General features: G+C 35.2%; 1 protein-coding gene across 3 annotated transcripts in view; it reads left to right on the forward strand.

Annotated features, from left to right (window-relative positions):
• SUCO (SUN domain containing ossification factor) overlaps positions 1-12,071 on the forward strand; it is a 121,910-nt gene that overhangs the window by 81,537 nt on the left and 28,302 nt on the right. For 2 of the 3 annotated variants that reach the window (XM_019797193.2, XM_034666743.1), the window contains 2 exons: positions 1,076-1,230; positions 1,697-1,788. In XM_019797193.2, the coding sequence (XP_019652752.1) occupies positions 1,076-1,230; positions 1,697-1,788 (247 nt within the window). Of the gene's footprint in view, positions 1-1,075; positions 1,231-1,696; positions 1,789-2,036; positions 2,125-12,071 lie in introns of all 3 variants that reach the window. The other variant, XR_004627251.1, reaches the window with a different exon arrangement.

Raw genomic sequence — 12,071 nt, forward strand, 5'->3', positions numbered from 1 at the left:
TGGAGCAGAATAAGGGGAAGGAAGGTGGGGCACCTGGGTGGCGCAGTCGTTAAGCGTCTGCCTTCGGCTCAGGGCATGGTCCCGGCGTTCTGGGATTGAGCCCCACATTTGGCTTCTCCACTGGGAGCCTGCTTCTTCCTCTCCCACTCCTCCTGCTTGTGTTCCCTGTCTCGCTGGCTGTCTCTGTCAAATAAATAAATAAAATCTTAAAAAAAAAAAAAAAAAAGAATGAGGGGAAGTAGGGTAAGTACCTTCAGGGTGTGGTGGAGACCGGTCATGTAGGCCTTTGTAGACAGTTTAGAGTTTGAATTTTATTCTAATCATTGCAACTCATTGGAAAGAATTAAGAATGGCAGGGGTCATCTCATTGATGATACTTGGAGAAACTCCCCATTTGTTGCTCTGTGGAGAATTGCCTCTTAGGGAACAGCAAAAGCAGAAGTTGGGAGGAGACCATTCAGGATGTAGTTGCAGTAAGCTGGGTGAGGTGATGTTGGTTTGGACTAGGGTTTTAGAAGTGGAGAACAGTGTGGAGTTGTTGAATTCAGGAAAGACAGCCTTGATGAAAGATGGGATGTGTGGGATGAGGAACTAAGACCCGCATGTTTTTGGCTTAAATAACTGGGTGATTCGTGGTTCAGTATTACAAGATGGCAAAGACTAGGCAGGAGCAAGATTTTTTTTTTCTCCCCAAGTAGGAGAGAGTACAGATGGAAAAACACAGCAAATGTGACAAAATGTTAAGTATCAGTAAACATATGTGAAAGGCATGAATATGTTCATTGCTATTTTTAAAAAGTTTTCCATAGGTTTGAAAATGTTCAAAGATTTGCGGGGAGGAAAACAAGAGTAAGACATTACCTCAGTAGTACATTTTCTAAGACCTTGCCCTGCATTTTATGGTTTTGAAACACATTAAAAAATGTTTAAAATGACATGTCCCTTTGAATTTTATATCCCACTGTATTTTTCCTAATATAATTTTTAAATGATAATAACAAAATGTAATAATATAATATTTAATATTACTATAATATATAAAACATATAATAATTAAATCCTTTTCTCCTCTCAGGTGTCAGATCGACAAAGCTATCTTGTCATATCTTTGGTTCTCTGTGTTGTCTTGGGACTGATGCTTTGTATGCAGCGCTGTCGAAACACCTCTCAATTTGATGGAGATTATATTTCAAAACTTCCTAAAAGTAATCAGTATCCAAGCCCTAAAAGGTAGTATCAGCATTTTATTTCACATTTTTTACTACTTTTTTTAATATTTTTGAGAAATTTGACTAAATAAGGGAATACTGAGAGAATTTCTTTCCCCATATGATATCTTAAAATTGCGGTGTTAAAACATCATTGGAACTAGCAAGATAGTCCTGTATCTGGAAGGTTCTGTAGACTGGAATAAAGAAAACATTAATAGGAAGTGCATAAACCCTTGAAATATTTCGGTTGTGAAGGATGCTTGAATGTGGAATTCAAAGGGGGAAGATAATAGGTATTTTAATATAGCACCTTTTAGAGAACGAGCCTTAATTTTTTTTTCATGTAATAGCAATAACTGGAGTGTTAGAGATTAGTATTCTGTGGCATGTTCAATTCTCAGTAGCTTCCATCAAGCCCCAACTGCAGAGTAAATTATATGTAGTTTTCTCATTGTGCCCAGTGTTCATTTTTCTTCATGTTTTAGGTGTTTCTCTTCCTATGATGATATGAATTTGAAAAGGAGAACTTCATTCCCACTCATCAGATCCAAATCTCTACAGTTAACTGGCAAAGAAGGTAGTTTTTGTGTAATATATATATATATATATGTAAATATGAATCTAGCTTACTTCTGGCATAAGCATACTGTCAGTGTTGTATTCGAAACCATCTGTAATGGAATAATGGGTATAAGTAACCTTTGTGTTTGTGCTATGTCAAAGCCACTTTGGGGGCTTTCCCCTTGTGGGGAAGGGGGGCTTAGCTTAATTAGCCATTGGTAGCTTTGTTTGCACATGCTCCTGTTTAGAAGTATTTCTTTTTAGAAAGGGATGTTTGAGAAAGTTCAACAGATTTGGAAAACCTGAATGTGCTCCCATAGCATCCTGTGCTTTTCTGCCTCCTCTTGTACAGGTAGGACCCCTTTTGTCTCTAGTTTAGGACTGTGAGGCACTTTCTGGGGAAGAAAAAAAAATGTAGTCTATCTCTTTTTTATAGGCCAGGGTCTATAATAGCATTTCACTGTCTAACACGCAATGAATTCTTAAATTTAAAAGATTGAATTTGTACTGAGAGGTTTTTTTCCTCTGTCAGTTCTTTTATAATTAGCACTTACTAAGAGACTTACTTCATAGCAGTATTAAAGTAACCAAGTTAATTGTATATTTCAATTAGGATTGCTTTCTTAATTATTAGCTTCTCAATTTCTTTAGGATTTAGTTAACAGCAGCATGTTTCAGTTCATTAAATCATTCGAGCAATCACTGCTGAGCATTGCTGGTTTACTGTTATCACAAAGCTTCACAAATTTAACCCATTACATGTGCGCTTATGTAGGACTAGTAAATCTCTTCTTTCTTCTTGCTTTTTTCTTTCTTTTCTTCTCTTGGCTGATTTTCTTTTATAACAGAATATTTAATTGAAGTGTTATGTGTAAGAAAATGTAATTGTGGTATGTAAAGCTTGATGAATTTTCATAAACCAAATGAACACACCTGTGTGACCGACACCCAGACTGAGATAGAGAACATTATGCAGCGTCACTGCAACTTTCTTGTGCTCTTTTAGTCACTGTCCATCCCCTCCCGGGATAGCCACTGTTTCGACCTCTGGCTCTTGACATAGTGATGTTGAGCATCTTTTCTTCGGCTTTGGGGACATTTGTAAATCATGTTTGGAGAAATGTTCTTTGCCCAATTTAAAATTTTTTTATTTAATATTCGTTGTTGTTAATTTCTCCAATGTCATGAAGTTTCCCCTATGTTTTCTTGTAGGAATTTTATAGTTTTACATCTTACATTTAGGTCTTTAATCCATTTCAAGTTAACTTTCGTATATTGTGTAAGATAGGGTTCAGCTTCATTCTTCTGCATGTTGATATCCAGTTTTCCCAGGGCTATTTGTTGAAGAAACTGTTTTTCCTCATTGACTGGTCTTACTACTTTTGTTGAAGATTATTTGACTGTATGTGTGAGAGTTTATTTCTGGGTCCTTTATTTCATTGGTCTACTTACCAGTCTTTATGCTAGTACCACGCTCTTTTGTTTTGTTTATTTATTTGAGAGAGAGAGAAAACGGTGGGGCGGGTGGGGGGGAGAAGCTTAAGCAGACTCTGCTCAGTGTGGAGCAACTCTGAGATCACGACCTGAGCTGAAACCAAGAATTGGACACTTAACTGACTGTGCCACCCAGGCACTCCAGTACCACACTGTTTTATTTTGTTTTGTTTTTAAGATGAATTAATTTATTAGAGAGATAGTGGCAGGAAGGGACAAAGGGATAGGGAGAGAGAGTCTTAAGCAGACTCCATGCTGAGCGTAGAGCCAGACACCAGGATTGATGTGTTTAACTGACTGTGCCACCCAAGCATCCCAGGACTGTGCTGTTTCGATGTCTATAACTTTGTGACATGTTCTGAAATCAGTGTGAGTCCTCAAACTTTATTATTATTTTTAAAAATGGTTTGACCTGTTTGAGGTCCCTTGAGAATCGATATAAATTTTAGGATATGTTTTTCTATTTCGACAAAAAAATATTGTTGGGATTTTGATAAGGATTGTGCTGGATCTGTATATCATTTTGGTAGTATGGCCATCTTAACAATAAATGTTCCAGTCGTGAACGTGAGATGTTTTCCCATTTGTGTCTCCTTTTTTTATTTGTTCGTATACAACTTTCTTAGGCTTATCCCTAAGTATTTTATTATTTTTGATACTATTGTAAATGGAATTGTTTTCTTAATTTTCATTTTGGATTGTTCATTGTTAAAAGTACAGAAGTGCAGCTGGTTTTTTGTGCTTTGATTTTGTATCCTGCAACTTTGCTGAATCCATTAACAGGTTTTGTGTTCAATTCTTAGGGTTTTCTACATATAAGATCCATATCATCTCTGAACAGAGATAATTTTACTCCTTTTGTCCAGTGGTGGGGGCGGGGTTGGGCACAGGGAGAGGGGGAGAGAGAGAGAATCCCAAGCAGGCTCTACACCTAGCACAGAACCCAGCACAGGGCTCAGTCCCACAACCCTGAAATCATCACCTGAGCCGAAATCAGCAGTATGACGCTTAACTGACTGAGCCACCCAGGCGCCCCCCTTTTGTCCAGTTTGGATGCCTTTTATTTCCTTTTCTTGCCTAATTGCTCTGGCTAGGACTTCCACTACTAAGTTGAGTAGAAGTGATGAGAACTGACATCCTTGCCTTGCTCCTGATCGTAGAGGAAAAGGTTTCAGTCTTTCATCATTATTATGTTAGCTAGCTTTTTCATAAATGGCCTTTAATATAATGTTGAAGTTTCCTCCTGTTGCTAATTTATTGAGTATTTTTATCATGAAAAGGTGTTGATCTTGTCATATGCTTTTTTTACATCAGTTGGGATGATAATGTGGCTTTTGTCCTTCATTCTTTTAATGTGTATTACATTGATTGATGTTCATATGCTGACTCATCCTTGTTATTCTAGAAATAAATCTCAGTTGGTCATTGTGTAATATCCTGTTAATGTGCTATCAAATTTGCTTTGCTCATATTTCATTGAAGACTTTTTTATCAGTATTCATTAGGGATATTGGTCTGTAGTTTTTCTGTAGTGCCTTTACCTGGCTTTGGTATCAGGATAATTCTGGCTATATAGAATGAGCTTGGAGGTGTTTCTTCTCCGAATTTTTGGAAGAGTTTCCGGAATTGGTGTTAATTCTTCTTTAAATGTTCGGTAGAATTCTTTGATGGAGCTGTCTAGTTTGGGGCTTTTCTTTGTTGAGAGGTTTTGATTATTGGTTCAGTCTCCTTGTTATTGGTCTGTTGTCTCTTTCTTCGTGATTCATTCTTGGTGTGTGTTTTTAGGAGTTTATCCATTTCTTCTAGGTTTCCAATTTTTTGGAGTACAGTTTTTCATAGTAGTCTCTTACAGTCATTTTTCTGTGGCCTGGTAGTAATGCTCCATGTCTTATTTTTATATAAAGCTAGGACTTTGTACAAAGTTGATATGAATTAATACAAAATTGACAAATTACATAATCTCTTGCCTGCTAAGTATTTGAGGTAATAGTGGGGCTTAGATAATCCATGTTGTAACTATACTAATTCATTATAAGTTTTCTTCTCTTAGTGTCCTCCTCTCTTTTCATCAGGTTTATACTTTGATTTGCAACTCTCACTTTTGTTGACAAACCAGGTGGACCAAAATTGTTTTTATTTTTGCAACACATTTTTACTGTGAAATATAAGGGAAACAAAAAACAAAAATGCATAAAACTAGAATGTACAACTTGGAAAGTAATTATAAAGTGAATGCCTGGTGTAACTAACATTCAGATCAAGAAGGAGAACAAAATCAGCACTCTTGGTATTGCTTCTCCCAGAGGTAGCTATCTTGACTTTTGAAATAATCATATTCTTGATTTTCTTAATAGTTTTACCATCGTTGTTTGTATTCCTCACAGTGTAAGTTTTGCCTGATTTTGAGTTTTTGATAAATAGAATCATACCACATGTAAACTTTTTTGTCTTCTTCAACATTCTCTTGGGAGATTCATATACATGATTGCATCCCATTTCAATATTCTATACTATTTCAGTAGCTAATTCACAGTGTATTTATCCATTCTGTTGCTTAGAATTTGAGGCTGTGTAATGCTGTTGTAAACATTCGTTTGTGTACTGGAACATAGTTGTATGAATTTCTCTAGGAGTATTACCTAGATGTAAAACTGCTGGGTTGGTAGAGTATGCTTGCAGATGCAAGTCATCAGATAATGGCAGGCTTTTCCAAAGTGGTCATAAAACAGTTTATGCTCCCACCAGTGCTGTAAGAATTTCCATTATTCTGCATTCTTGCCAACAAACACTTAAGATTCTCAGGTTTTAAAGTGTTCATTAACCTCAGTAGAGTTGTAATTTTCATTTACCTGGTTACTAATGAAGTTGAACATCTTTACTTATGCTTTTTAGTCATTTGATTTTCCTGGGCAATTTTAAGGTTTTTGCCTGTTCTTCTGTTGGGTTGTTTATCTCTTTTGTACTGGTTTATAATTATTTTTAAGATTTTGATCCTAGTCATTAATCATGTTGCAGATATATTATTTCGCTCTGAAACTTGTGTTTTACATAGAGTTTTTTAAATAAGAGAAGCTCCTCTTAATGTTAGAGTAATCAAACATATAAATTTTCCCCCATATGGTTAGTGCTTTTTCTCTCCTGTTTAAACAGAATTTTTTGCCCCAAGTTTATGGATAATATTCTCTTATATTTTCTTTTAAATGTTTACTTCAGTTTTTATTTTTAGGTCTTTAATCTACCTGGAATTTATTTTTTTGTTGTTTGGTTGTTAGGTAGGAATTCTAATGTAAAATTTTATATGAATTTTCAGTTGTTTCAGGTTTCTTGGCCATTATTGGCTTTTCATGTTTCCATATAAATTTAGAATCATCTTTTAAATGTTTCATCACAAACAAAATTTGAGATCACATTGACTGCATATCAATTTGGGAAGGATATAGCATATCTCTGTTTACTCCAAAAAGGTCAAACTTTTGGGAGCTTTATTCCTAGAATATTTTTTGATGGCTGTCGTAAATGGTATCTCGGGCATGTGTGTGTGTGTGTGTGTGTGCACATGTGTGTGTGTTTATTGATGGTATATAGAAATACAATAGATTTTGGTGCTGTTGAGGTTAGCTGTGTGCTTATTGATTGCTCGCTGGATCTATCCATTTCTGATAGAGGGGCATTATAAGCCTCCAGCCATAATAATGGATTCATGTGTTTCTTCCTTTTTCAGTACTATCAATTTTTGCCTCAGATATTTTGACTTAGTTGTGAGGCACATACACCCTAAGGATTGTTATATCTTCTTGAAGTATTGACCTCTTATCATTATGAAATGCTCCTCTTTATCCCCAATAATTTCTTTGTTTTGAAATCTGCTCTGTCTGAAATTAATATGCCTAATCCTGTTTTCTTTTGATTTGTGTTGGCGTGGTATATCTTTCTTTATCCCTGTACTTTTAATCTATATTTAAAGTGGGTTTCTTGCAAAAATAATCCCATTTACAATTGCACCAAAAATAATAAAATACCTAGGGATAAACCTAACCAAGAAGGTGAAAGAGATCTGTACTCTAAAAACTAAAAAACACTGATGAGAGAAATCGAAGATGGCAAACAAGTGGAGAGATAGTCCATGCTGATGGATTAGAAGAACTAGTCTTGTTAAAATGTCCATACTACCCAAAGCAATCTATAGATTTAAGGCAACCCCGATCAAAATACCAACATTCTTCACAAAACTGGAACAAATAATACTAAAATTTATATGGAACTACAGAGATCCCAAATAGCCAAAGCAATCTTGAAAAAGAACAAAGCTGAAGGTATCACAATCCCAGATTTCAAGATATACTACAAAGCCATAGTAATCAAAACAATGTGGTACTGGCACAAAAATAGACAGATTGGTGGAACAGAGTAGAGAGCTGAGAAATAAACCCATGCTTGTATGGTCAGTTACTATATGACAGAGGAGGCAGGAATATACAGTGGGGAAGACACAGTCTCTTCAAGAAGTGGTGCTGGGAAAACCAGACAACTACCTACAAAAGAATGGACTACTTTCTTACACCATAAACGAAAAAAAAAAAACTGAAAATGGATTAAAGATCTAAATCTGAGATTTGGAACCATAAAACTCCTAGAAAAAAATAGGTAGTAATTTCTTTGACATTGACCATAGAAACATTTTTCTAGATATATCTCCTTAGGCAAAGGAAACAAAAGCAAAATTAAACTATTGGGACTATGCCAAAATAAAAAGCTTTTGTACAGCGATGGAAACCATAACAAAATGACAAGGCAGCCTACTGAATGTGAGAAGATATTTGCAAATGATCTATCTGATAAGGAGTTAATATCCAAAATATGTAGAGAACTTACAAAACTCAACACCAAAAAAACCCAAATAATCCAATGAAAAGTGGGCAGAGACCCTGAATAGACGTTTTTCCAGAGAAGACATACAGAATAGCCAACAGACACATGAAAAGATGCTTAACATCACTAATCATCAAGGAAATGCAAATCAAAACCATAATGAGATAACCACTTCACACCTGTCAGAATGGCTAAAATCAAAAACCCAAGAAACAACAAGTGTTAGGATATGGAGAAAAAGGAACCTCATGCATGTTGGTGGGAATGCAAACTGGTGTAGCCATTGGGGAAAAAAGAAGGGAGGTTCCTCAAAAAAATTAAAAATAGAATTACTATATGATCCAGTAATTCCATTACTGGCTGTTTACCCAAAGAAAACGAAAACACTAATTCAGAAAGATACATGTACCTCTATGTTTATTGCAGCATTATTTATAATTGTCAAGATATGGAAACAAACTCAAATGTCCATCCATAGATGAATGGAGTAAGATATGTGTGTGTGTGTATGTATGAGTGAGTGTGTATATATACATATACACATACATACATACATACATATACATACATACTCAGTTAAGAAAGAATGAGGTCTGGTCATTTGCAACAACATGAATGGACCTGGAGAGTATAATGCTAAGTGAAATAAATCAGACAGAGAAAGACAAATGCTGTTTTCACTCATATGTGGGATTTAAAAAACAAAAGAAGACCAAAGAGACAGACTTTTAAATACACAGAACTAACTGATGGCTGCCTCTAGAGGGGAGATGAGTGGGGGATGAGTGAGTGAAATAGGCAAAGGGGATTAAGAGTACACTTACCTTGATAAGCACTGAATAATGTATAGAGCTGTTGAATCATTATACTATACACCTGAAACTAATATAACACTATATACTTTTTAAAAAAAATTAAAGCAGGTTTCTTGTAAACAACAAACAACATATGGTTGAGTCATGTGTTTTGATCCACTCGTAAAATCTTTGTCTTTAAAGTGGTATATTTAGACCATTGAGGTTTAAGGTGATTGTTGATATAGTTGGATTAATATTTACTGTTTGTTATTGTTATGTATTTGTTGCCCTTACTCTTTGTTCCAATTTTGTCTTTTGTACTTTTAATTCAGCATTGTGTATAATTCCATATTTTTTCCTTTCATAGCATATGTTGTTCTTTTACTTTTTCTAGTGGTTGCCCTAGACTTTGCAATATACATTTACAACTAGTCCAAATCCACTTTCAGGTAACACTGTACCACTTCATGGGTAGTACAGCTATTTTGTAATAACAAAATATTGCTAATTTTTTCTGTCCATCCCTTATCATTGCTGTCACTCACTTTACTTCTGCATAAGCGTGTGTGTGTGTGTGTGTGTGTGTGTGTGTGTGTATTCCTTTCTTTATGTAGATCTCTGTTTCTGACCTGTATTGTTTTCCAGTTTTCCGAAGAACTACTTTTAACATTTCTTGCAAGGCAGGTTTCCTGGCAAAATTTCCCTCAATTTTTTGCTTGTCTGAGAAGGATAATTTTGTAGGATACAGAATTCTAGATTGATGTGTTTGATTTCTCTTAATACTTTAAATATTTTACTCCACTATCTTGTTTGCATGACTTCTTAGAAGTCAGATGTACCTTGTCTTTGCTTTTCTTTAGGTAAGCTGTGTTTTTCTTTTTTCAAGAGTTTCTCTGTAGCTTTGATTTTTTTTTTTTTGAAGTTTGTATATGATATGCCTAGCTGTAGTATTTTGGGCATTTATCCTGCTTTGTATTCTCTGAGCTTCCTAGATCTATGGTTTGGTGTCTGACATTAATTTGGGGAAATTCTCATTCATTATTACTGCAAATATTTCTTTTGTTCCTTTCTCTCATTCTTTCCTTCTGGTATTCTCATTATTCATACGTTATACATTTTGCAGTTGACCTGCACTGTTTGGATATTCTGTTCTGCGTTTTTTTCTTTTTTCTCTTTACTTTTTAATTTTAGAAGTTCTGTTGTCATGTCATAAAGCTCAGTGATTCTTTGATTAGCTGTGTCTAGTCTACCAGTGAACCCATCAAAGACATTCTTCATTTTTGTTACTGTGTTTGCTCTAGCGTTTCTTTTTTATCCTTCGTTAAGAACTTTTCTGCCTATGTTATCCATCTGTTCTTGCATGTTGTCTACTTTTTTACATTAAAGCCCTTAGCATATTAATCATAATTTAAAAAAAATTCTGGTCTGACAATTCCACCATTCTTGTCATCTAACTCTGGTTCTTATACTTGTTTATTCTCTTCAAACTGTGTTCTTTGCTTTTTTAAAAAAAATGCCATGTAATTTTTTGTTGAAAGGTGGGACATGATGTACTTGGTTAAAGGAACTGCAGTACACAAACCTTTCATAATGTAGTGGTGAGAGGTGGTGGTACAGAGGACGTGTTCTGGACTCTTGTGATTAGGTCTCAGCCTTCTGGTAGGCCTTTGTCCCTGGACTGTAAACTTCACCCATGCTACTCAGGTTTCCCCTTTCCCTTAGACAGGTTAGTCTCCGATAGAACACCAGCAGGTGCAGCTCTACTAAAATAGTTCTTCTGAAGTCAGGCCTTGTTAAGAAGAACAGAATACTTTGGAATATTTCAAAATGGTGAGGACCTGGTAGAGCTCCTGGAGGTAAAACTCATAAAAGCGTGGACGCTCCCCTCTGACTGGCTGTCCTCCTTGGACTTTTTAACTTACAGATTTATCCACACTGAGCATCCAGCAATTTATCAATTAATGGTTCAGGTTTTCCTACACGGGCACTGGTTCCCACAGAGGTTTCTGCCCAGGTAATTTGTGATTCTCTGTATCTGCCTGTCTTTGAGTTTTGGAACAGTAGTTTGCCTTGTGACCTCACTACGAAGGATCTAAAAGAAGAGTTGATTCTTCAGTTTTTTAGCTTTTTACTTGTTGTTAGGACAGAGTGGCAGCTTCTATGAATACAGGCACACTTGTTGAGAGTAAAGACAATTTTGTTTCTTCCTTTCCAATCCTTACAGATTTTATTTCCTTTGTTTCCCTAACTGCAGTGGCTAGCGTTTTAGCAGTGTTGAATAGAAGTATCTGATAGGCACCTTTGTCTTGTTCCCATTCTTAAAGGGAAAACTTTTAGTGTTAAGTATTATATTTGTTGTAGATGTTCTGTAGATACCCATTATCTAAGGAAGTTCCTCTCAGTTTACTAATAATTCCTCTCCGCCATGAATGTTTTATTTTACCAAATACTTTTTTAGCTTCTTTTAATATGATCATTTCTAATCTGTTATTAAAATGAATTATACTAATCGATTTTCTAGAGTCTTAATAAACACAAGTTGGTCATGATATATTTTTATATGTGTATGTTTTGTGTGCATATTGTTGTTTTCACATAATTCTGTTTGATACTCTAGGAATTCTGCTACCTGTTGTTCATGAATAAGGTTACCGTGTAGTTTTTTTATTTCTCATGCTGTTGGGTTTTGGTGTGTAAGGTGTATAAAATCAGATGGGCAGTGCGCTCTTATTTTCAGTTCTCAGGAGGAGTTTAAGATTATAATTATTTCTTTTTTGAATTATTAGTCACATAGGTCCAGAGTTGTCTTTGTAAGAGGAGTTTGGGTTATAGGAACCTGATTTTTTTGTCACTTTAAATTAAAAATTTCCATGAATTTTTCCATTCCATCCAGATGTTAAAATTTATTAGCATAAAGGTATTCACATATCTTTTATCTATTACCTCTTTATATTTTTTCTCCCTTTCCTAAAGAGATTTTTTGTTGGAGCTAGGAAGAGATTCTTCTCTTTTTCTGTCATTAGAAGTTGTATATTTTTTACATTTTCTCGTACTTTAGAATTTATAAATACTTTTTGAAGTCTGCAGTTAATCAGTACTTTTTCCTCTTCTTGGATAGTACCAAATCTTTTATCCCTAA

This window comes from Ailuropoda melanoleuca, chromosome 8 (genome assembly GCF_002007445.2).
Source record: "Ailuropoda melanoleuca isolate Jingjing chromosome 8, ASM200744v2, whole genome shotgun sequence".
Lineage (NCBI taxonomy): Eukaryota > Metazoa > Chordata > Mammalia > Carnivora > Ursidae > Ailuropoda > Ailuropoda melanoleuca.